The following is a 24,358-nucleotide window of genomic DNA, read 5'->3' on the forward strand; positions in this document are numbered from 1 at the left end:
AGCTCTGCTTCGGATGTCGGAACCACCGAGATGCATCTCCAAGATCCGGAAAGATATGGTGCTCAAGGCATCTCCAAGCACCCTCAGAACGAGGTGATCGATCAGGACCAGTCCAGCGAGGATGTTCCTAACGAGGCAGCCCAAGACGGTGTCACACAGGCCGAGGCCATCACACTGTCATGGAACAAGACCTCCATGATCGCAACTTATGCCTTGTAAGCACTGAGACAGGTGTGCGACGATGATGGACGCCAGCTGACATCTAGAACAGGATGTGGTCCATTTACTGCGTGAACGCTTTCCAGTCCAACATTACTGGCAACCTTAGTGCCTATATCACATCTGGATTCGAGGCGCATTCCCTGCTTCCGGTCATCTCGATCATCTCTTCCATCATGGGAGCTGCAACCTACATGCCCCTTGCCAAAGTATTGAACTTGTGGGATCGTACCGTCGGTCTCATCATCATGCTCGTCTTTTTCCTTCTTGGATTGATTCTGGCCGCAACTTGCAACGACATTGGAACCTACTGTGCTTCTCAGGTCTTCTACGCCATTGGTTCAGCCGGTCTTATCTTCTGTGTTGACGTTGTCACCATCGATACTTCTACACTTCGCAGCAGAGGTCTCGCCTACGCTTTGACTTCATCTCCGTTTATCATCACCGCCTACGCTGGTCCCGCCGCTGCTGAGCAGTTCTACGACACCAACTGGCGCTGGGGATACGGAACCTTCTGTATCGTCCTGCCTGCCGTTGTTCTTCCCTTCTTCGGTCTGCTGCGCTACTTCAAGTCCAAGGCCAAGAAAAACGGCCTTCTCAAGGACAAGCCCAAGAGTGGCAGAACCTTCAAGGAAAATGTATGGTACTACATCATCGAGTTCGATGTTCTTGGCGTTTTCCTTCTCACAGCTGGTCTTGCTCTCTTCCTTCTCCCCTTCACTATTGCTGGCTCCGCCGAAGATGACTGGAAGTCTGCTCACATCATTGTCATGCTTGTCATTGGTTTCTGCTGTCTGATTGCCTTTGCTCTGGCCGAACGCTTCCTTGCACCCGTGCCTTTCCTTCCCTGGGAGCTTCTCGCCAACAGAACTGTCATCGGCGCCTGTTTAATCGATGCCACCTACCAGATCTCCTACTACTGCTGGTATGATTACTTCACCTCGTACCTCCAGGTCGTTTTCGGTACTAGCCTTGCCACTGCTGGTTACATTGCCAGTATTTTCGACGTTGTCTCTGGTGTTTGGCTCTTCTGTGTTGGCTTCGCCATCAAGGGCTCCCGTCGCTTCCGCTGGCTCCTCTGGATTGCCGTCCCTCTCTACATTCTCGGAATTGGTCTGATGATCTACTTCCGTAGACCTCATTTCTCTGTCGGCTACACAATCATGTGCCAGATCTTCATCGCATTTGCCGGCGGTACCATGATCATCTGCCAGCAGGTTGCTGTTCTGTCCGCATCCGACCACAACAACGCTGCTGCCGCCCTCGCTTTCTTGAACGTTTTCGGTAACATTGGTGGTGGTATCGGTGGCTCTATCTCTGGTGCCGTCTGGACTCACACCATGCCCGACGCCCTCCAGAAGTACCTTCCTGCTGAGGCACTCGCCGATTGGGAGACCATCTACGAGGATCTTGCTACTCAACTCAGCTACCCAATGGGCGACCCCGTTCGTGAGGCCATCATCAAGGCTTATGCAGTGGCTCAGAGCAGAATGTTGATCGCTGGTACTTGTATCATGGCAACTTCTCTCATCTGGATGTTCATCATCAAGGACGTCAAGCTCACCAAGACCCAGACCAAGGGTGTCTTGTTCTAAGCGGCTCTCCCATCTTCTCAATCATGTACAGTTTCACAGATCATGAAGTGCACGAACGATCTTGTACGAATTATACCTTGTTTTTAATCACCTCTGCAAAAGTTATTCCAGCGGTTTTACAGCATCATCACACCTTCGCAGCATATTGTCAATTTACACTTGCTTGCACAATAAACATAGCATTTCACTGCACATCCTCTTTGCCGTTTCCCCTCACCGCGACTTGCTTGCTTCTTGAGACAGTGATCATAGACTTTGACTCGGATCAGATAATCGGCATGGGATAGAGTGGGCATCCTCGTCACCGATATGGGGCACGAAATCAAAAAGCATTGGCTAAAGTGACCAGCTGCAGGGGGTCGAAATTGACTTTGCTTCTTGGTGTCGAAACAAGATTATCTGATCCGAGGCTTAGCGAAAAAGCTGGAGGCCGTGAAGCTTTGATTTTCTTTGCTTGGCGTTCGGGCCCGGGCTAAGGGACTATCTGATCCGGAGGGCTGGTTGCCAAGCAAAACTGGCCTGATGCGTTTTATCAGATTTTTTTGTTGGGTGTTAGCGTTCAGGGTTATCAGACCCGTGGTGGGTCCTACCTCAAGCTCTCTGTTTCTGTGACAGTTCCTGCCGCACACATTCCATGGAGTTCAGAAGCTCGAGCCCGATGCCGGGTATTTCGTGGGCTCGGAGGAAACCATGAGCGAAGCGGATTATCGCCGTGAATTGAGTCTGACACGAGGGGTCGTGCTTGCGTTGTGTCTTGTTCCTCTGTCACATCGACTGTCTGGATCGACCGCAATCACGATTGTGTATACCGTTGGCTTCAATCTTACAGCATCTGGATATTGTGACATAGAGCTTTCGCACTGTACCCCGCACACCACATTATGATGAGCAAATACTCGCAATTCTGGCCCAAGGGTGGTATGCAGGGCATCCTGCACCACTTCGTACGTTCTCGCGGTTGCAAAGCTCAATGACAGCTGCTGATTAGTGACTTGTAGACAGAAACATTGACCACTTTTGAATACACGGCAAGCGCTGCCCGCAAGCCTCACAGTATCCTGTTCGTAGGAGGCCTCGGCGATGGTATGGGAACGACGTCCTACACAGCCGATCTGGTTCACGCCCTATCACAAACAGAGTGGTCGCTCTTCTCGCTCACCCTCACATCCTCATACCAATCGTGGGGCCTCGGACACCTTGACAGAGATACGGATGAGCTTGCACAAGCAATAAGATACATCAAGGATTACAAGACGTCAAAGTTCGGCGATGACGGCAAGATTGTGCTCATGGGACACTCTACCGGCAGTCAGATGGTGCTGCACTATCTGTCGCGGTCAAACCCCCACACCACCAACCCCTCGTTCGACTCCGATCTCAAGCATTTGAAGCGATTGGCGCTGGACGGAGCCATCATGCAGGCTCCTATCAGCGACAGAGAGTGCATCAAACTCGTCTGCCAGCATGGCTTCCGCGGTAACACCCCCGACCAATGCCAGGCCTACTACGAGCAGTTGGAGAAGATGGCAAAAGAGTTTGCGAGCAAGGAAGACCAAACTTTCGATGCGCTACTTCCTATCCACTTGACATATCAGATTGGCTACCCTGCCAACACACCGCTATCTGCACGCCGTTTCTTGAGTCTCGTGAGCCCGGAAAGTCCTCACAACCCTTCAGAAGACGATGTCTTCAGTTCAGATCTCAGCGATGAGCAACTGGCCAAGTCTTTCGGCATGATTCAAAAGCAAGGATTGTTGAAGAACAAGATGGCTGCCTTCTACTCGGGTGCAGACCAAGCAGTGCCCGAGTGGGTGGACAAGGCAGGTCTGATGAAGAGATGGGCAAAGGCAGCCAACGCTGGTGGAGACAAGGAGATTTGGGATGAGGAGCACACTGCTGTTGTACCCAATGCTTCGCATGCCTTGAGTAACGACGATCAAGGCCCGGCTAGAAAGTTTCTGGTTGAGAAGGTGCTTGGATACCTGAACAAGTCTACAGGTGCATAGATTAGACACGCAAAAGAATAACGACGAATGTACACGCTCTGCCATCTATTTGTCCTGATATCCGTTTTTTTTCTCATGCCAGTATCCATATCCAGAATGGTGAAAACAGCCACTGTACGCTTCTCGTCTATCTTGCCTCCATTATTCTGATCCCATCTTATCAATCACCACCATCTTCATAGCCCGTCTCCGGACCTGGGTCCATCATCACACCCATCCCCCAGATCGATCATCATCACGAAACGAAACGGCAATGACCGTAAATCAATCAACCGCTGCCTCCACGTCTCCGAGCTCACCACGTGTCAGTCAATGAACATCCATGCACGCCATATCCCCAAGCCCTGTCTCTGACACATGCTTCAATCCAGAGCCATCTAATCAGATCAAACTTTTCACCGTCGGGCGGCTTCGGAGTGTTCGTTCTCGCAACAGATTTCCTAACCGGTGGTGGAAATGTACAGTGACAAACGGTTACGAGGTAGCACGGTAGAGGTGTCACAAGACCTCGGCAGGGGAAATCTAATCAGATGGGCCGATAATCCATGGATCTGCGTGGCTTGCTTCGAGCTTGGACCCTTGTACATTTGTGTTTCACCGTCCTTTTCCTTGCTTCCACACCTTCCGAGCCCGCTTCTCCTTCGCTTGCAACGAACGAGCTCGGGATGCTGCACGCCTTGATTTTTTCTGTGCCAGCGCAAGTGGCTTGACTCGACAGCCTGTCCGATGCGCCTTGGCAAACGGTTGGCGCTCGTGCTCGAGATGAACCCTGCATGACATGATGCACTTTGTTTGTGGGTCACCTTGGTGGAAAGGCTAAATTCAAATTTTTTATCAGATGCAACATGCAACGTGGTGTGGATGCTTGAGTCCGGTGTTGCACGAGCTTTTTCTCAACATTCGATGTGATGCGAAGAGCGATGTCAATCATGCGATGTTTGCGTGGCCGATGAACGGAGGCATGCGTGCAGGGAAAGGGCAAGGCAACTCATTGCCGAGAAGTAAGTTTTTGGTGCGTCCAGGAAGATGATCTGATTGCACACCAAGGACATTTCTTGTAGCTGTTTTACAATCTGATCTTTTGTCTTGTATCTGCTCTTGCATTCTTTATCTTATCAATCTTACTCGTTGTCTTTGTACTTGTTATATACCACAAAAAGGCAGTTACGAAGATGTCTTTCCAAGTCCAGGAATCTACGCCTCAGGCAGCTCGTGCCAATGCATCATCTACAACTCAATCCTATGACCTTGTTGTCGTTGGCTTTGGCACCACAGCTCTCTCCCTCGCAACTGCCCTCGCGGACTCGGAAACCGACCTCAAAGTCCTCTTCTTGGAATCAAAGGATGCATTCGACTGGGCTCCTGCTTCAGTGCTTCCTGAGAATGCAGTACGCACTTCCTTCTTGCGTGACTTGATCACCACACGCAATCCTCGCAGCGAGTTTACTTTTGTCAACTATCTGTTTGAGAGCAACCAGCTTGTTCAATTCGTCAACTCCTCGCACATGACTCCTTCAAGATTGGTCATGGGCAACTATCTCGGTTGGGTCGCTTCCAAGATGGCAGAGAGAAATTGGGTTCGCTATTCTAGCACTGCTACCCGCGTCACTCCTGTCAAGAACAACTCTTCCCAAATCAGCAGCTGGAAGATCAACGTTCGCGATGCTTCAGGAAACAACAGCACCATTTCTTCCAAGCGTGTTGTTCTGGCTACTGGATCTCAACCTAGAATTCCTGCTACCTTGATGGGTGGAAAGGACAAGGTGTTGCATACTTCTCAAGTTGCTCCTTTGTTGCACAATTTGAAGGATCAGGATATCGCTATTGTGGGTGCGGATCAAGAGGCCGCTGAGATATTCGAGCATTTGCAGAGTGCGGGTGCTTTGCACCGTGTACGAGCAACCATGTTCATCTCGGACTCTGCATTGCGACCAGAGGACAACACTTCTTTGTAAGCTTCTCCCTCTTCTCACTTCTACATATAGCACAACTAACAACATACACAGCACTCAAGACATCATCGACGACGTCCTCCCCGGTGCCTCAACCAACTCCATCCCTCCTGAGCTCCGTCCTCGCCTCCTAACTACAACCTCCACCCCCCGCGGCCCCAAGATCGCCCTCTCAACCATCGAAGCACTGTACGAAAACCTCTACGCCCAACGCATCACCACTCCCAACCCATCCGCCCGCCGCTTCAACATCTGCCCCCTCTCCGAAGTCACATCTATCGCCCAAGAAAACAACAAACTTCGTCTCATGACCAAGAACCCTCGCACAAACGAAACCAAAAAGACAGACGGCGCTTTCGACATCGTCATTGCTGCTGGCGGGTACACGCACTCGACTTCATTGCTCCAAGATATCGAAGCTGCGGGTGTGCTGCAAGATAAAAAGGCACAGGTGGATGCAGAGTATAAACTTTCATTCAGAAAGAATGTCGTCGCTAAGGATGCTGGTGTGTGGGTGTTGGGATCGCTCGAGCAAGGTGAACTCAGAGATGAGGATATGGGTTTTGCTGTCGAGAGGGGAAACAGGCTTTTGAGTTCATTGATCGATAGTGTGGCTGGTGGTGAGGAGATGAAGGGCGAAGTTGCCATGTTGTAAGCAGCTCTGTCTTTTTTACTTCGATACATGTTGGAGTTGTGGATGTTTTGGATACATGTTATGGCATACTGTACGTGCCGTTTGGAAAAGTGTAGTTTAATTTCTTGCGTATTGAGCGATATTGTTATCACGTCAGCTATCTACATTGATTTTTATACCTGTTGCTCCTTCCGTCCCTTCGAACGTCGTCGCAAGTTCCTTCCCACGTGGCTGAACCGCCACTTCGGTACATCATCAACTCTGGTACACTATCTCACATGACAGCCGGCCGCATACCAATCTCACGGGACTGATAGATAAGAGACAAGATATTCCCACGTGGCACTTGATAACAGAATGCCCTAGGCAGAGTAGATATGCAACATATCAGGTACATCGATGAGTGTGGAGGATGAGCAGATGAAGACGATCATGATATGGATCATCAAGGGCAGTGAGACCGCGGCCATGGAAGCGGATTTGATAATTGAAGCCCTATCTACCAACTATGCGAGGTCGGAGACTGCATGGAGAAGAACAGATCTGGCGGTGGAGATCAGATAGCCATGCATATGGCAATCACAGAGCCACGCGGCACAATGACAACAGGGCAAGGCCGCAGAACGCAGATCAAGAACATCGAACATCAAACATGAGGAGAACAAACCATTACTTTTGCCTTGCTCAAACCACAACCTAAACTACTACAGAAAACAACAAAAGAAACGCCAGTCATAATAGGAAACAACCATACAGCGACAGCAGCAGCACACTCAAAGCTTAGCCTTGGGCATGGAAGCAAGTAAATCCTGTCCAATCTTCCTCATCTCAAACTTCTTGATCTTGCCACTACCGGTGATGGGGATTTGATCCGTGACTCCGTTCTCGCCGAGCCAGAATACATGAGCGGGTGCCTTGTGTCTGCCCAAAGTCTGTCTGGTCCACTCGCGAACTTCCTCATCACTAGGCTTGGAAGCACCAGATGCGCGTTGCAAGAATGCAGCGACTACTTCGCCATACTTGGTATGAGGCAGACCGACAACAATGGCGCGCTCGACGGCATCGTGCTTGATAAGGCGTTCTTCGATTTCGAGGGGGTAAATGTTTTCGCCGCCGCGGATGATGATGTCTTTGAAGCGGCCGGTGATGGAGCAGTAGCCGTGACGGTCGAAAACTGCTTCGTCGCCTGTGTGCAACCATAATACACCATCTGCATCGCGCTCCATAGCTTCGGCTGTCTTCTCGGCATTGCGGAAATAGCCTTGTTGGAGCTGGTAGCCGGCTATGCAGAGTTCGCCACGGGTGCCGACGGGGACGATGCGGTTGTTCTTGTCGACGATTTTGGCGTGGGCGTGGGGCATCAGGGTGCCTACGGTTGTGAGACGGCGGTCGATGGAGTCGTCGACGAAGGCGTTGAAGCAGGTTGGTGAGGCCTCGGTGAGACCGTAGCTGCTGGTGAATTCGGTCATGCCGAACTCGTTGACAAGAAGCTCCATCAAATGGCGTGGTACAGGAGCACCCGCAATGATGCCGGTGCGCAGTCTATCGCAGTTGAAGCCTGCGGGACGAGGCAGGCTGAACAGAGTATCGAACATGGCTGGTACACCATGGATAGCAGTACATCTTTCGTCGGTGATTGCCTGCAATACTGATGGTCCGTCGAAGATCTCTGAGGGGTATACAATCTTTGCGCCGTGTGTGAGACATGACAGCATGCCCAGTACCAGACCAAAGCAGTGGAACATAGGAGGTGGGCAGCAAAGCACATCTTCTGCTGTCAAGCTCATGCGATCGCCGATGAATCGCGAGTTGTTCAGCAGACCGTGATGTGTAAGCATGGCTGCCTTGGGGTGGCCGGTCGAACCGCTTGTGAATTGTAGGTTGCATGTCTCGTAGGGTGAAAGACTGTCTTGCACTTGCTTGACGGGCTCATTGGGTAGCCGTGATCCGATCTTGATGGCATCTTGGTAATGTAGTAGGTTGTCGAGGTTGTCTGCGAGGATGATAATCTGTTGCAATGCCGGTAACTCGTCGCTGTTCGAGAAGTGTCTGAGCATGTTCGAGTTGTCGATGTGTTTGCCAATCGTCGGTGTCGCAAAGAGAACCTTGCAGTCTAGAATATGGTCAAATCGGTGGCATTTGGTATGGGACAATCTTGAGAGCCTACCTGTATATTGCAGAGCATACTGTGCTTCAGGAATGGTGTAGGTATTGTTCAGGATGACCAGCACGGCACCAATACGCATACACGCAAAGAAGACTGAAGCATATTCAACTCTGTTGCCAGCAAGAATCGCTACTCTATCCCCAGGACGAATGCCCCTCGAGTAGAGATATCTTGCAAGCTTTGAGCTCTCCTCTTTCAAGTCATTGTATGTCCATCGTGTTCCGGTCCATGGAAAGACAAGAGCTTCACGCTCTCCATATCGTTCGCATTGGATGTCGAGAAACTCTCCCAATGCTACCGTCACCAAAGGAGGATCTGCCGGTCCATGAAACACTGACAGTTGTGCTTTCGGTGTGTTCACCTCGTAGATGTTGTTGATTGTCTGCATCGTGACTGATTCCTTACACCAATGTCTTCATCATCCAGCGCGGATCTGATAAAAAATGTACCAATGCATGCCCCGCCATGTCTCCATGTCCATCGACCCATCCCGACACCGGCTGAGCGGTCCTGACGACGAGAAAAACTTACTGCCCAACGTCATTTCAAATTGATGATGTGGGATCCAAACCAACGGCGGCTCTTGACATGCGCAAGTGCTCGCGTCCGACACGAAGGGACCGTGCTGTTGCACCTCGGTAGGGGATTTCGGACATGGGACGTGATTCGGATCGAGCGAATGATCTTCGCATCCTTCATCCACCAGTATCGATCAACGGCATCAATCCGGACCCTGAATCATCCACTTGGAAGTGAGTGAGAGAAGAAAAACAAGGCCGCAAGGCAAGCCATGGAAAGCTTGTCAATGGCGAGACAGGTCTGACACGAAGGTGGTGTAACAAGAAGCGGAAGCTCGGGAAGAGCAAGCCAAACCACGCGGCAGTCATTCTCGCCAAGCTGGCCCGAGCTTCTGTAGCAGGGCGGGTCGATTATCAGATTGATAACCCTAAATCCACCGTCTATGCACCTCGTTCAACCGTCAGAAAATTATCTCTCCGTCGCGACGATCATCGTCTTCGCGGAATCTGCTCGGATTTGCCATGGTGTTGCGACTCGTCTTGCCCTAGCAGTCACCAATCGCTTTGGCCATGTCCCTATGTCGCTGCTACCTGACAGAGCTGTAATGCCATGGCCGAGGCTTCCGGGATGTCCCCTCAGTTCTCGTCTCGACAAGTCAGAGAAGGACAGGGTCACGAACTGATGCACAGGCAAGTATGTAGCTAGTAAAGGATGCAAGAATGGCAATCACAGAACTTTTTCTTATCTTATCCATCACACATCTGATTTCACGACCTGCTCGAAATAATGGCAGATTCATCGTTGGACAGTCGGCCGACTGTGTTTCCAAGATTTGATACAATGGCTACATTCGCACGACGTGAACGAAACGACAAAAGGCAATGCAGCAGACGAGCTTTTTATTATGCGACCAATCCTGTAGCTCGTCCAAAAAGCAGAGATGCTCTTCTACAGAGCTATACTCAGTTCATCACATCTTATACTGGAGAGTCTGAAGTTACCTTCCAATATGCTCTGCGGACAAGACTGGACAAGCCTTTGGAATCGCAGATCATTCAAGCCAAGATACTGAATGGACAAACTGTATCAAAAATTGAGCAGACGGATGATTGTGTCCTTGATGTTGTCCAACCTCATGAAGATGGTACAGGGACGTTTGACTTTGGTCTTGAGATTCTCGCCGATGTCGACAATTTTGATTCGGCAAAGGCACCAACATTGCTTGATTGTGTGAGTGCTCCCTGTCTCACTGAAACTGTCAATCAACTTACTGATGCATTGAAATAGCCTTTCCTGGTCCAATACCATGCCATGGAGATGACTTTGACCATGATATACGACAGAAAGTTGATGGACAATGACTACGCGGATGCAGCTTTCAAGATGCTCGTGAACCACATATCAAGAACAAAAGTGTACGCCGACCATGAAACACGGCCATCCGTCCTCAGTCATCCACCGCTCATGAAATCACCACTACTCGGAGATGAGGCCTTACCATCATTGCTCCATTCCGGTTTCTCAAAAACAGTCGAAAAACATCCTGGTCGGCACGCTCTGGACTACCGCTCAGAAACAACACAATTCACATTGACATACGGGCAACTAGACGCCCTCACAACCAAGCTAGCTCACAAGCTGCGAAGCAATATACCTCACGCCTCCCACCAAACTCAAACAATCGTGCCAGTATACATGACTGCCTCCCCTGCCTTCTACGTCTCGTGGTTAGCAGTCCTCAAAGCCGGCTTTGCGCTCTGTCCATTGCCCGTCAATGCACCAGCCATCGAACTACAGAACATAGTCGAGGATGTATGTGCGGCGCTGGTCTTGACCGATGGACCCATGGTATGTGGATGTCCTTGGGATGCATGGTATTGCGACGACGATGAGTTATCCGCCTGCTTGGACGTCAACGACTTTATCCTCAACTGGATGCGGACACCATACGTGGCAGATGATATACCACTACCTGGTATTGCAGAGACAGATCTTGCATATGTCATGTACAGCAGTGGCTCCTCAGGCGTGCCCAAAGGTGTCAAGATCACACATCTGGCGGCAAACTATGCGATATCATCACACTGCAAGCAGATACCTGCATACATGAGCAAGCGAGGATTCCGATGGCTGCAATCTGCACCTCCTACCTCGGACACGTCGACTATGGAGATGTTCACCACATGGTCAACAGGCGGAACACTCTGCAGTGTACCATCAACATATCTCCTCAATATGACGACCGCAATCAACAAAGTATCCGCAACCATCACCTCAGCAACTGCAAAAATGGTATCCACGCTCCAACCCACAAAGACACCTTCTCTACGACGACTATGGTGCATAGGCAACAGCTTCACACCTTCCCTCATCAAACATCTAGAACAAGAAACATCATACACACCCTACACAGCCCTCACCCTCCTCCGCACCTACAGCACCCCCGGTTGCTCTATATCCTCTACCATCCTCCCCGCCCTCTCCTCCACAACCAGAGATACCATCATAGGCAACCCCTTCCCAACAACCACTATCCTACTTCTGAACCCACGTACCAAAGCCCCAGTACCGCTAGGCTGTGCAGGTGACCTCTACATCGGTGGCCCTCAACTGTCTTCCGGGTTCTTGAATAGACCTGATCTGGACGCTGAGTATTTCTTGCACAGTGGTGTGTATGGACGGTTATGCAAGACTGGCGATCGTGCGAGGATTGTCAAGGATACAAAGGGTGAATTCGTGGTGGAGGTGTTGAGGGGTGTGGGTGTTAAACAGCAGGTAGTCGAAAGTGAGGATAGCAGCTTGGATGGGAATAGTGTGACCAGTATGGTTGATTCATTCACAGAGACTGTCGTGGCAAAGGAGGAAAAGAAGGAAATCGATGTCACCGAGGCGAATGTGTTGAGTTTGATCAACAAGGTGCATACATAGAAAAGATGAATACAAGATACAGTTCATTCCATACATCAAAATTCACAGCTTTTCGCATAAACAGAACTACAACTTGGCAGCCCAAGCAGCTCTATCGGCACTCTCCAAAGGCCTCTCTCTCCCATCCCAAAACACCGGACACAGCTGGAACCATTTCTCCCTACTAGCCACACTATGCACACTCCTCTTGTGCCCCAGATCCACAAACTTTCCAATCGCCAACCCTTGACTCTGCTCATAGCTCAAGATGATACTTCCAGAAGCTTTGGGCTCGCCAACTACATTTGCAGTGCGAGGGTCGTCGAGGAAACAATAATGAATGCAAGAGGAGTACCACGCGTTCACCCTCTTGGCGCCGCGGAACGATGCATCGCCGACGAGAGAATGGCGGCCACGATCGTAGTTGCCAGCGTCAAAGTGAGCGCCGTAGTGATCTTCTTTCGCCCAATAAAGCTCATAGTAGGAGAATCTTGTGTCGTCGAAGCGGCCAAAGAGACACAGCACATGAGGATCATAGTGCAAGTTTCTGAGGTAATTGCGATGGTGTTCCAAGTCTCCGGTTTCGTTCCAGCCTTTGGCTACACGAGGGGAGTTTTGCCATTCGTGGAAGAGTTGCAGGTGTTCGGGGGATTGCCAGTCTACGACTTCGAGGGAGAAGTGTTGGTTTACTTCGGGGATGTAGCGCGAGTAGCAGATGCTTTGGGGAGCGGGCTTGGGGCGGCGGATGGGATGGCGGGCGTAAACGCGTTCGGACGGGAACTTCATGGTGAAGTGGTGGTTCTCGGGCATGACAGGATAGTTGGAAAGAGGCGTGCGCATTTGCTTGTCGATACCGTCGCCGAGGACCCAGATGGGGCGGGGACCAGTTGGGGATGCGGCGCCTTGCCAGAAGGCGCTGCGGAGGATGAGGAGTTCGGTGGTGCGAGGGATGGAGTCGTTGGGGAGGTGCCAGGCTTTGGGGTGTTCGATGGCGAGGCCGGTGGCTAGTAGCTCGTCGTGGAGAGATTGTTTCTGAGCTCCTTGGAGCGTCAGGCGGAAGTGCTCGGTGTTGGGGTATGCGAGGTAGATGGCGTGGACGGCATTCCACACTTGACCGAGGGTTGGTGCAGTGCTCTCAGGCCACTTGAAGGTGGTTTGTGGGCCGCGAACAGCGCGAGCCCAGTCGCTGTTATCATTGAGCGGAGGGTGAGACTCCTTGAGTGTGGTGTGCAGGTCCAGCCATGTCAGCGAGTCTGAGTGCAATGCCTCGGTGGGTGCCTTTCCATTGGAGGGCTGCTCTTCCAGATGCAACACTCGTCTGGCTGGGAAGCTTGAAGACACAATGTTGACTTTGTATGCAGTCAAAAAAGGATGAGGTAGCTTGACCAGAGGGTACTGATGGGGGGGTGCTGTCATCGAGGCCATTGTGACCATGTTCAATGTTGATCTGTCAATCACAAAGAGTCAAGGACCTACAACGAGCAACAAGTATATTTCGGACACCCTGATGGACTTCCTCGGCACATGGCTCAAACACTCTGTTCCGAAACACGGTTGTCAGTCCCGAGGGAGAGCATCGTTTAGTCCTGCTATGATCTGCGTAATGCCATGAAGCGGTAGCGCCGTCGAAGCCGTAGCGTCGCAACAAGAAACATGGTGTGGCCTCATCAACGACGATGCGTTGGCCGTCTCCAAGGGAAAAGGTTACGCTGCAAGCCAAGCCACTTAGCTCGTGCGAACGGACCTGTGTCCACGCGCCCTGCCGATCGACTCCTTCGATCAGACCTCTGCTTCAACATGCCAACTCCATCAAGAGCACGGAAGTGTGTGTGGAGAGGCAATCAGTGCTATGGCCGGACACGAGAGTTTGTCTGACAAACAGAATCTAATCTGATCCGAGAGATGGCATGATTTTGCAGAGCTGAGAAACCGATTCTGTCGCTTAGTCTGAGCTTTGATTGACCTCGTCTAAAATCTAATCAGATGAAGTATACGTCTGTGCTCAAACTGCTGCAACCCCACTTCCAACCCGCCAACGTGAAAGTTTACGTCGACCAAGTGGACACCAACGACGTCGATGGAGCGCGAATCATCTAATCAGATGCACACACCTCGTGTAGCGTCTCGAGTAGCTCCCGGCTCTTGCTCGCGTTGAGCATGTCTCCGTGCGCCTTGAAAACTCTTCATCTTATCAGATGTCGTGCCATTGTAGCGGATCTATGACCCGATGTCGCTTGAGGCCATCCATGCTATTGCTCCTGCTCGGCATCTTCCACCATGGTCGTTCTGGGCAAGCCTGATCCGAGTGATGTCTTTGTTGGTCGTTAGAGTGTTTGACAGGGACCAAACTCCTTTGAGGTGACGACTATCTATACCATTTTTACAAGTCCAACATATCACAAGAAAGGGCTTCAAGTTGGACGACGGCATGCGTGACTCGCAACATCCTTCAGCTGGCCTTGTCAATGGCTTCTCTAATGATTTCGGTGTCTCTCGTGAGGTCCGATTTCTACAGGCCGACGAATTCAAAACACGAACGGGAATGAGAGAAGATATTATACGTCTGGCATGGTTGATTGTTCTCATGCGCACCAGAGAGGGAAGCCAAGTCTCGTATGAGTGGGCTCACCGAGACCTCCTGGATACCCAATGGCCGGAGCGTGAGGTCGACGGGTCTCACATTATCAAAGAACTGGATGAAAATGTCGAGACGGTTTCGAACAGGATTTGGCAATGTTCTACGCCATTAATACCGAGCAAAGTTCCTCCCAAGCAGGATCCCATGATACTTAGTACCGGTACAATGTTTCAAAAGGAGGAAGAACCAGAAGTACGTACATAGCTCGTTATTGTATTGACACCGCTGACAATGATTGCAGGGTGTGCTTCAGGTGGAAGTCTCGTTCGATAGCTTATCCTCTGAGAGGGGCCACCTCGAGATCAAACCCGTATTGCGCAGCAGGGAAATGCTAGATAATGAAGTGATGCGATATGTCACATCCCTAGCGGACACAGTAGAGCTCTGCCTCATGAACGATCAAGCCACCATTCAAGAATGTTTGGGACCAACACGGAGTGATCTGGACGAAATCTGGAGATACAACCATGAATTACCACCAACTTACAACTTCTGTATGCAAGACATGGTTTCCGAGCGAGCACAACAATTCCCGGACAAGATTGCAATTGATTCCTGGGACGGAACTTTGTCTTTTGGTCAGATTGAGCAATATTCGACACGCATGGCTCAAACTCTGGTGGAAGAGGGCGTTCAACCACATGACATTGTACCTTTGTGCTTCGAGAAGTCACGATGGGCAATTGTTGCCGTTTTGGCAGCTATGAAGGCAGGAGCAACTTTTGCAATGATGGACCCATCGCTTCCGCTTGCTCGTCTTCAAAACATGGCAGTACAGATTGGCGCTAAGGTCATTGTTTCCTCCCGCATCCAGAACGATTTTGCGACATCGGTCTTGCCTGATGGAAAGCATTTTGTTGTCGAAGAAGAAGCATTTGCAAGCACATCTTCGAAATCCTCAACCAAAACCCTACCGTCCGTCGATACCGACACTCTAATGTATATTATCTTCACGTCCGGAAGCACTGGTACCCCGAAAGGTGTTACAATCTCACACAAGACATATACCAGCAGTGCTATCCCTCGAGCGAAAGCAGTTGGCTATACTGAGAAGTCCAGAGTCCTTGACTTCGCTTCTTACGCATTCGATGTCAGTATCGATAGCATGTTTTTGACTGTTGGCAATGGCGGCTGTCTTTGCATTCCTTCCGACGCAGATCGTCTCAACGACATTAATGGGGTGATCAGAGATATGAAGATCAACTATGCAGGAATCACACCTTCTATGGCCCGAATCCTGGACCCCGATGTCATCAAGTCACTTGACGTCTTGGGCCTTGGCGGAGAAGCGGCGTCCGCCAGAGACGTCAACTTCTGGGGTCAAGACACGAGGATTGTCATTGGCTACGGTCCTTGTGAGTGCACGATTGGATGCACCATCAACAGCGACACCGCTACAGGCAGAGACTACATCTCAATCGGTACCGGCAACGGAGCTTGTATGTGGATCGTCAACCCCGATGATCACGAACAATTGATGCCAGCTGGGGCTGTTGGTGAATTGCTTGTTGAAGGACCAATTGTCGGACAAGGTTATCTCAATGATCCTGAGAAGACTGCGACGGTTTTCATCAACGATCCCTCTTGGCTCGTCGAAGGTCACGAGAAGTATGCTGGACGCCGTGGTCGACTATACAAGACTGGAGACCTTGGAAAGTATGACCCAGACGGTTCTGGTGGTATCATCTTCGCTGGACGAAAGGATACTCAAGTCAAGCTTCGTGGTCAACGCGTTGAGCTAGGCGAGATTGAGAGTCAGCTTGGAGCACAATTACCTTCTGGCACCACCGTAATCGCCGAGGTGATCGTCCCTCAGGGATCGGGAGGTCAAGCTACTCTTGTAGCTTTTGTTGCGCCTGGATCCACAAAGGGACATGGTCAAACAGAAATCAGCTCGATCCAACTCCCAGATGACCTGCGCGAAGCTCTTTCGAAAGCTGATAAGGAGGTCAAGAAGACACTACCCCGCTACATGGTGCCCACTTCCTATATTCCGGTCAACCACATTCCAGTCTTGATCTCAGGTAAGACTGACCGCAAGCAACTCAAAGCTTTTGGTACAACGGTCGATTTGAGAGACCTAGATCAAGGCTCTGCCGATGCAGGTCGTGAACTGAACGATTTGGAGAAACGACTTCAGCAGGCCTGGAGTCAGGTATTGAATTTGGACGCTGCAGGCATTCGTCTTGAAGATAACTTCTTCGCTCTCGGTGGTGACTCCTTAGCAGCGATGAGACTTGTGTCAACTTGCAGAGCGCAAGGTCTGGTTTTGTCCGTTATTGACACATTTGGCAATCCAAACCTCTCGGCGATGGCCAGCGTTGTTAAGGTTGGCGATGCTCAAGCACAAAAGGAGATACAAGCATTCTCAACTATCACACGTCCTGTGGAAGACGCTCGTCTTGAAGCTTCACAAGCTTGCAAGACCAACGCTGCTGACATCGAGGATATCTATCCTTGCACCCCCACACAAGAGTCACTCTTCACTTTCTCGCTCAAATCGGTCGAGCTGTATCTTGCACAAAGAGTGGCAGCAATACCACAAGACATGGATGTCGAAGCACTAAAGAAGGCCTGGGAGAAGGTCGTCGCCGCAAACCCCATCCTTCGCACTCGTGCTGCACAACTCCAAGAGCCTGGACTTCAGCAGGTTGTGTTGAAGGAAGGCATCTCTTGGAGATATGCAACCGACTTGAAACAGTACCTTGAGAATGACAAGAGCGAGAGAATGGACCTTGGTGAAAACTTGGCTCGCTACGCTATTGTTGACTCTGCAGAGTCTGGCAAGCGATACATGGTGTGGAGCGTTCATCATTTACTCTACGATGGATGGTCGGAGCCTCTGATCCTCAAGCAAGTCAGCGATGTCTTGTTTGATCAACCTCTTGAGATTCCAGCACGTATGAGAGATTTTGTCGAATATGTTCGCGAGACAGACGAGACGGCCATGCAAGAATTCTGGCGTCAGGAGCTGAAGGGAGCAGTCGGGCCTCAGTTCCCACGCATGCCATCCCGAGACTTTGTCCCGACTCCTGATGCAATGGTCGAGCGTATAATTCCTATTGAGACTGGTTCTGGCTCACCATTCACGCTGGCGACGTTGATTCGCGGTGCTTGGGCGCTTGTTGCTTCGCAGTACTCCGGAAGCGATGATGTACTGTTTGGTGAAACACTCACCGGACGTGACATCTCCCTCGCTGGAGTCGAGGGTATCGTTGGTCCACTGATCGCTACGGTGCCTATCCGCATTCGCATCAACCGCACAAGCACGCTCGAGTCATTCTTGCAGTCTATCCAACAGAGTATCCTAGCACGCACCCCGTATCAGCATATGGGATGGCAGAATATCAGAAAGGTCAGCCAGGATGCTCAACATGCTTCTGAGGCTCCGACCGGCCTCGTCATTCAACCTGAACCTGAATATGTAGGCAACGACCTCGGTTTTGAGCTAGGCGATGTCGTTCGTGAAGCGCTCCACTTCAATCCTTACCCACTCATGGTGGGTTGTGGTATTCGAAGGGATGGCTTCAGAGTTTGTGCCAACTTTGACAGCAGTCTGATTGAGATTCCTCAAATGGAGCGTATCCTTGCACAGCTTGAAGTGGCTTGCTCACAATTGACCAAAGATCTCTCAAGAACAGTCGGTGAGGTGAGCTGTCTGCCTGAGTCAGAGCTGAACCAGATCTGGAAATGGAACCAGACTCCGCCGTTGGCATTTGATGAGTCTACCAAGCGATTGGGAGCAACCGCCAACACGAAGCAAGGTTCTGTCTATCCTAGTGCGGCCGTGTCGTGGGTGTGCGATTCCCGTAACTCATCTTACCTGACGCCCATCGGCTCCGTAGGTGAGCTTTGGCTCGAGAGCAACTTCCTTCCGGGCGATGTTGTCGAGTCACCGGCTTGGCTTCTTGCTGGAAGCTCATCCTATCCTGGCCGTGTTGGAAAGGCTCAAGCCACAGGGGACTTGGTCGAGTTGCGTGCTGATGGAAGCTTAGCCTTCATCGCTCGTAAGGACAACTTTTTGCCCATCCAAGGCCATGCTGTAGACTTCGCTGATCTCGAGGCACACGTGGCGAGATATCTGCCACCTGCCACTCGTGGTGCTACTGCAGTGATGCAGTCGTCACCAGAGAGCAATCAAGAGATTGTTGTCTTCATTGATCAGCGACCCTCTCTTGAGGACAGTGTCAATGTCTTGACTGAGGACCATCGGGTGCAAGGAAGCGAGACCACAATTTGTGCCAGCATACCAGTCGAACTTGCTGTCGCGCTGAAGAAGCTTGACAAGTACATCCACGACTCACTGCCTTCTTATGTCGCACCCTCCGCATACATTGTGATTGACATTTTGCCTACCAACAAAGCAGGACAGATTGATCATGATAGACTCAACCAGCTGGCTTCGAATATCTCCTCTGAGGTACTCATTCAGCTTCGCCAAGGGCTTGAGCAAGCATGGTCGACCGGCGCTGCTCAGACTCAATTGACAGTTCCAGAAGAGATTCTCAGAACAGCTTGGGCCAGCATTCTTCGCATTGGCACAGACAAGATTGACGTGGATGACAACTTCTTCCGTCTCGGTGGTGATTCTGTACTCGCAATGAAGCTGGTCTCAAGCCTCCGTTCTCAAGGTCATGCTTTGTCAGTGGCCGACATATTCCAGCACATGCGCTTGGGTGACGCGGCCAAGGTCATGAAATTGGATGCTGTAACGAAAGCCAAAAAACAGACACAAGCTTACAAGCCATTCTCAACGTTGGGTCATGCAAATATCGAGGCTTTCTTATCCGAAACAGTCAGACCCAAACTTGCTGAGTCGAGCTGGCCTGTCCGCGACGTCCTTCCAGTGACTGATACACAGGCACTTGATATCGCACAGACCGTTTCAGCACCACGAACATCGCTGCAATACACCACGCTGATTTTCGAACATGGCGTCAACAGCGAGAAGTTGATTGATGCTTGCAAGCAGCTCGTTCAGACTCACGATATCCTTCGTACTGTCTTTATCGAGCATGGTTCGACCTTCTACCAGGTCGTGCTGCAAAGCTTAGACAACGCGGTTGTCAGCAAACGAGTCGAAGGTGATATCAAGCAGCAGGTCGCTGAGCTCTGCGCGGCCGATGTTGAGCAAGAGTTCGCTCTGGGTGATTCTTTCACCAAAATCTACCACGTCCAAGGTGATGACGGAAAAGAAGGCCTCGTTTTCCGTCTCTCGCATGCTCAGTATGACGGTATGTCTCTGCCTGCTCTGCTCACCGATCTTGAGACCCTCTACACTGGTGGCAAGATTACCAGCGAGCCCTTTACTAGCTACATCGCTGCCACATTGGAGCCATCTATTCAACAAAAGTCAACGGCCTACTGGAGAGACCTCCTTTCCGGCTCTTCGCTGTCTTCTCTGGGAACCACTGTTCAAGAAAGTGAAAAGGGCCTTTTCAAGTCTGCAGCCGTCGACATTGCAAACAAGCCTTCCGATGTGACAACAGCAAACATCCTCACAGCAGCATGGTCTCTGGTATTGGCTCGTCGCCTACACACCTCCGATGTTGTCTTCGGCGCAGTGACATCTGGCCGCAACGTCCCCTCACTCGCCAATGTCGACAACATAATGGGCCCCTGCTACCAATTCACATCCGTCCGCGTGTCCCTCGACAAATCCCCAGACATCCCGAGCCTCCTTCGCAACATCGCCACCCAAGTCGCCGAATCCAGCTCCCACGACTTCCTCGGCTTCTCCCGCATCGCCGCAGCCGTGGGTTGGGAAAACACCACCGGTTTCCAAAGTCTGGTGCATCATCAGGATGACGAAGATGATGTGGATACCATGCCTTTCGCTGGTGGAGTGTGTAATGTTGATTTGATCAAGCCGCATGGAGATAGTCCTGCTCCGTTCAAGGTTGTTAGTTTTGTCAAAGGTGGGGAGACACATGTTGGTGTTGTTGGTGCTGAGAGAGAGGGCGGGTTTGTGGAGGAGGTGTTGGGTGAGTTGATCGGTGCTGTTGGGGAGGTGTTAGGTGGTGGAAGTCTGAAGATTTAGATTGTCATGGTAGGATTTGATATTGTAATTTAGTGATTGATGGAGAAGGGAAAGAGGTATGTGGGTAAAAATCATCACAAGTCGCGATTGATTGTTCATAAATCTGATTGGTTATGAAACGAAACGTGCCTGCTTTGTCTATCTGTGGCAGATACGACATCTTCATCACCATCTTCCCTTCCCGTACGCGTACTTGCATCCAATCGCACATCTTCTCTCTTCGTTGGTCAATATCCATCGCGACTTCCGTTAGTACCAGCGAAAATAGCCGTTGGGGTGACCCTGACTCGTGATAGAGTTCTATCCCAAGTCTATACCACAGCATCTAGGCACTTGATGAGTTCCTCGAAAACAACCTACAGAGGCCTCAAAGAAGTCGGCAGACATCATCTCAGGCGCACGCTGTATTCACTGTGAGCAATACAGAAAGAGCTCACAAAGCGTTTTTAAGAACATGAGATGAAAGTGCTTATGATTCAGGCGACGAACATTATCCCTCGACATGTATGCATCGATGAGGTTGTAATACACATACCATACAATGCCTTCATGTTTAGTAGATCAATGACATTCGAGTTGTGGTTGTTTGCAATCTTGACAGCTATGCTTTCAAAGATCAACGTACTGAGAGATGGCCACAAGTCGTGACCAACCCAGATCCTGTACAATTTAATGAATTGCATCAATATGCCTTCACAAAGACAAAGTACAACTGAACAAATCGGCATGCATGCGTGTGAAAATACGTTATCCATTAGAGCGTCACTATAATTACAAATTACTACTATACTCATACACTCATCCGTCTATGAAGTCTTACTCCTCAAGTCGAGTAAATTCTTTCGGGACTTTGAGTTCGTCCCAGCGACGCAGCACTTCTTCCTCCTGAGCGGCAGCTTTGTCGGGGTTCTGACGAAGATGTTGTAGATCCATGAAGCATTGCCATCCTCTTCTGCCTCTGAGTTGTTTTCTGATACTGTTGCCTTGGGCTTGGCTGACCATGGATAATGCTGCGTTGCCGAGTTGTTCGTCTCCTGAGCGTTGGCCTTGTCCTCTGAGTGCGTTGAGTAAAGCCAAACTGTTCTCGTTGGGTGTGTCGTTTGTTTTCCAGCCGTTGCGTACGGAGCGCTCGAGTCCTTTGAAGCCGTAGCCGGGGACGCCTAGAGCGGCGGCTGAGCTTTTGCTGACCAGGCCGACTAGGCCTTTGCCGACTCCCTTTGTGGCTCCCCATGCTCCTGCTCCGACTCCTTCGCTGCTGTGCTTCTTGTAACCACGGACGGGTTGGGTTACTACGCCAGTGAAGGCGTCGTAGAAGCCAAAGACCAGCTCTTGGAATCCAACCTTTGTTCCCGACATCACACCACTGATCTCACCACGAACGCGGACGGTGTCGTCGTTGAAAAAGTGCCACGGAAGGTTATGACATCCGTTCGCGACATTGTAGAGCAAATCCACGGGAAATCTGAGAGTATTCAAGCCCATAGATCCAGTGAACTTTGCAACAGCCTTCAGAGCACCTGGAACCTCGCCAGCGGCTTCTGCATCGCCGACCATGACGTGAGATGGTGATTTTTCTGCTTTGTTGGCGTGTAGGTCTTTGCCCAGACGGCTGAAACAGTTCTTGTAGCCGACTCCGGTTGTACCAATAGCACCAAGGATACCGATTACAGGCTCTTGAGCACCCTTTTCGACATACCAACGCTTCTTCCTTATGAGCTTAAGATGCTGAGGGTGAAGGATACCATGGTCGACCAAGATTCCAGTTGCCAGAGCGCTGAGTCTGATGTTGGTCCTTCTGACACGGTATACCGCTACTTGGTCTGGACACAAGAAACATCCGGTATCTTGCATCTGTTGCGTCTCATGGAAGAATTTGGCGGCGGTCTTCGCACCAGTTTCCTCCTTGATCCGAGCGGCGAGCTCTTTGGCACGCTCCTTTGTCTCAGGTTTGAGTGCTTCTCTGATTTGATTCGCCAATTTGTCGGCATCCAGATCCTTGTAAGGTATGGGTGAAGGGCCCGCGCCGGCTCTGTGGATCATCTCTCCCCACCATGGTTGGTCGCCGAAGAAAGGCTGCATCAGTTGTTAGCATTCTTTTCTTATGGAGTTTTCATGTTTTACTCACCACTACGACAGTCGGGCATCCTAGCGATATACCAATGGCGTTTGTTCCGGCACCTCCATGATGTACTACTGCAGAACAGTGCGGGAAGAGTTGGTCGTGTGGTACATTGCCGAGGAGGAACACGTTATCCGGTACATCTTCACCTCCGATGCCACCCCAGCCTTTGGAGACTAACGCTCTTACTAAAATGTGTGTCAGACTAGCACATGCAAAAAAACACTATGAAGACTTACTTCCAAGCTGCTTAACAGCGTCTAGAATCATCTTTGTCATAGCCTCTGGATCATCAACGACAATTGAGCCGAAACCGATGTAAACCGGTGGTTCGCCAGCATCCAAGAACTCCTTCAAATCAGCGTCGAACTCAAAGTCCTTCTTGGGATCCATAAATAAGAAGCCGCTAATGGTGATGTGTGAACCCCAGTCTTCTGGTTTAGGAATAAGTGCGGGTGACCAGCAGTATGTGAATGGCACCTTGAGTTGAGGCAGCAATTGATGCGCCCACGCAGCATGCAGAGGATCCAGTGCCAGTGTGTTCTCTCGGAAGTCGTTAATCAGGTCGATTAAGCCCTCGGATGTGAGTAGTTCCATACTGTAGTACGAAAGGTAATTTGCGAGTTTTCGGTCTCCTTTATTAGTGTCCAAATTTGCCAGAGGATGAGCGAAGGCAGTAGTAGGACTCCACGGCATCGTAAAAACCATATGGAGGGGCACGGCGAGCTTCTCTGCGATATGAATATTGGCATAGGCAGGGGGGTTGCTTATGATAGCATCCGCGACGAAAGGATCCGGTAATTTCATGATTGTTTCCGAGCTAATCTTGCTCGTTTCTGGCAACTTGATTGGATCCATGCCATTGCCAGCCTGTGTACATGCTCGCCAGCAGCCTTCCAGCATCTCTGCAATTTCTTCGCGGCGATCGCCAACGTCACCAGCCTTCATAGACTCGAAACTGGGTATCACACCAGGATTGCGAACCATGTAAGACATGAGCTTCTCAGGATCACCACCAATTGAGTAGAACTCGAGTCCATTGTCTGTAACGAAGTCCTTGAAATTTGGGTGTGTACAGATCCTGACGCGGTGATTGTATGGAGATTTTTGTAGAACGTTTCCCAAAGCGATAAATGGCTGGACATCTCCTCTGCTGCCGGTAATAAGAATCGCAATGTTCATTCGTGGTACGCCTTCGAATCCATGGAGATCTGGCTGGAAGTCGTCCTTGCGAGTGCGCCAGTGTAATGTTGCCTTCTTCGGCTCTCGGCTCTCAGCTTCATCGGGACTCTTCTTTGCTTTCTTGTCGTCGCGGTGGAATTGGCGAAGAAGCTTGGCCTGCAGCCTCTTGTCAATGGAGACATCAGCTCTGCCATCCTCCGCGACCTTTGAGTTGTTCCTTTGGAGCTTGTAATCTGATCCAGAGAAGCAGGACGACATGGCTAATGCCTGCGAGTATGTTTGCGTATCGAACGCGTTCTAGTATGTGTATGTTAGAAGTGGTAAGAGTTGTGATGCGAAGTTACAAGATGGCCAAGGATGATGAAGGTCATACGCCGCTG

General features: G+C 50.6%; 8 protein-coding genes across 8 annotated transcripts; 5 read left to right on the forward strand and 3 right to left on the reverse strand.

The window, feature by feature from the left end:
* Positions 1 to 30: 30 nt before the first annotated feature.
* Positions 31 to 1,814, forward strand: M438DRAFT_374194 (putative siderophore iron transporter mirB; the record flags this gene model as incomplete). Its single annotated transcript, XM_029908486.1, has 2 exons — positions 31 to 215; positions 272 to 1,814. 2 exons carry the CDS (start codon positions 31 to 33, stop codon positions 1,812 to 1,814), a joined length of 1,728 nt encoding a protein of 575 aa, XP_029761129.1.
* An 881-nt stretch (positions 1,815 to 2,695) lies between these two features.
* Positions 2,696 to 3,820, forward strand: M438DRAFT_334791 (DUF1749-domain-containing protein; the record flags this gene model as incomplete). Its single annotated transcript, XM_029903753.1, has 2 exons — positions 2,696 to 2,758; positions 2,813 to 3,820. The coding sequence occupies 2 exons, from the start codon at positions 2,696 to 2,698 to the stop codon at positions 3,818 to 3,820; spliced, it is 1,071 nt and encodes a 356-aa protein (XP_029761130.1).
* A 707-nt stretch (positions 3,821 to 4,527) lies between these two features.
* M438DRAFT_396793 (uncharacterized protein) lies at positions 4,528 to 6,559 on the forward strand. Its single transcript, XM_029909280.1, has 2 exons — positions 4,528 to 5,771; positions 5,827 to 6,559. The coding sequence occupies exons 1-2, from the start codon at positions 4,993 to 4,995 to the stop codon at positions 6,425 to 6,427; spliced, it is 1,380 nt and encodes a 459-aa protein (XP_029761131.1). The 5' UTR covers positions 4,528 to 4,992; the 3' UTR covers positions 6,428 to 6,559.
* A 620-nt stretch (positions 6,560 to 7,179) lies between these two features.
* M438DRAFT_405278 (acid Co-A ligase) lies at positions 7,180 to 8,961 on the reverse strand (the record flags this gene model as incomplete). Its single annotated transcript, XM_029909775.1, has 1 exon — positions 7,180 to 8,961. One exon carries the CDS (start codon positions 8,959 to 8,961, stop codon positions 7,180 to 7,182), a length of 1,782 nt encoding a protein of 593 aa, XP_029761132.1.
* A 971-nt stretch (positions 8,962 to 9,932) lies between these two features.
* M438DRAFT_334794 (acetyl-CoA synthetase-like protein) lies at positions 9,933 to 12,020 on the forward strand (the record flags this gene model as incomplete). Its single annotated transcript, XM_029903754.1, has 2 exons — positions 9,933 to 10,322; positions 10,380 to 12,020. The coding sequence occupies 2 exons, from the start codon at positions 9,933 to 9,935 to the stop codon at positions 12,018 to 12,020; spliced, it is 2,031 nt and encodes a 676-aa protein (XP_029761133.1).
* A 66-nt stretch (positions 12,021 to 12,086) lies between these two features.
* Positions 12,087 to 13,424, reverse strand: M438DRAFT_374199 (acetyltransferase SidF; the record flags this gene model as incomplete). Its single annotated transcript, XM_029908487.1, has 1 exon — positions 12,087 to 13,424. One exon carries the CDS (start codon positions 13,422 to 13,424, stop codon positions 12,087 to 12,089), a length of 1,338 nt encoding a protein of 445 aa, XP_029761134.1.
* A 720-nt stretch (positions 13,425 to 14,144) lies between these two features.
* M438DRAFT_317953 (nonribosomal peptide synthase SidD) lies at positions 14,145 to 20,743 on the forward strand. The gene is made up of 2 exons (XM_029902769.1): positions 14,145 to 14,829; positions 14,879 to 20,743. The coding sequence occupies exons 1-2, from the start codon at positions 14,428 to 14,430 to the stop codon at positions 20,675 to 20,677; spliced, it is 6,201 nt and encodes a 2,066-aa protein (XP_029761135.1). The 5' UTR covers positions 14,145 to 14,427; the 3' UTR covers positions 20,678 to 20,743.
* A 750-nt stretch (positions 20,744 to 21,493) lies between these two features.
* Positions 21,494 to 23,978, reverse strand: M438DRAFT_272192 (UDP-Glycosyltransferase/glycogen phosphorylase; the record flags this gene model as incomplete). The annotated part of the gene is made up of 3 exons (XM_029900545.1): positions 21,494 to 22,750; positions 22,803 to 22,984; positions 23,036 to 23,978. The coding sequence occupies 3 exons, from the start codon at positions 23,976 to 23,978 to the stop codon at positions 21,494 to 21,496; spliced, it is 2,382 nt and encodes a 793-aa protein (XP_029761136.1).
* Positions 23,979 to 24,358: the final 380 nt, after the last annotated feature.

This window comes from Aureobasidium pullulans (assembly GCF_000721785.1).
Source record: "Aureobasidium pullulans EXF-150 unplaced genomic scaffold scaffold_8, whole genome shotgun sequence".
NCBI classification, from domain to species: domain Eukaryota; kingdom Fungi; phylum Ascomycota; class Dothideomycetes; order Dothideales; family Saccotheciaceae; genus Aureobasidium; species Aureobasidium pullulans.

What these genes read in the sequence shown, in the direction of transcription:
- M438DRAFT_317953 (XM_029902769.1), top strand. Translation starts at nt 14,428, where the DNA reads ATGCGTGACTCGCAACATCCTTCAGCTGGCCTTGTCAATGGCTTCTCT. An exon ending in AAAAGGAGGAAGAACCAGAA is followed by an intron (nt 14,830 to 14,878) that starts GTACGTACATAG and finishes CAATGATTGCAG; the next exon opens with GGTGTGCTTCAGGTGGAAGT.
- M438DRAFT_396793 (XM_029909280.1), top strand. Translation starts at nt 4,993, where the DNA reads ATGTCTTTCCAAGTCCAGGAATCTACGCCTCAGGCAGCTCGTGCCAAT. An exon ending in CCAGAGGACAACACTTCTTT is followed by an intron (nt 5,772 to 5,826) that starts GTAAGCTTCTCC and finishes CAACATACACAG; the next exon opens with CACTCAAGACATCATCGACG.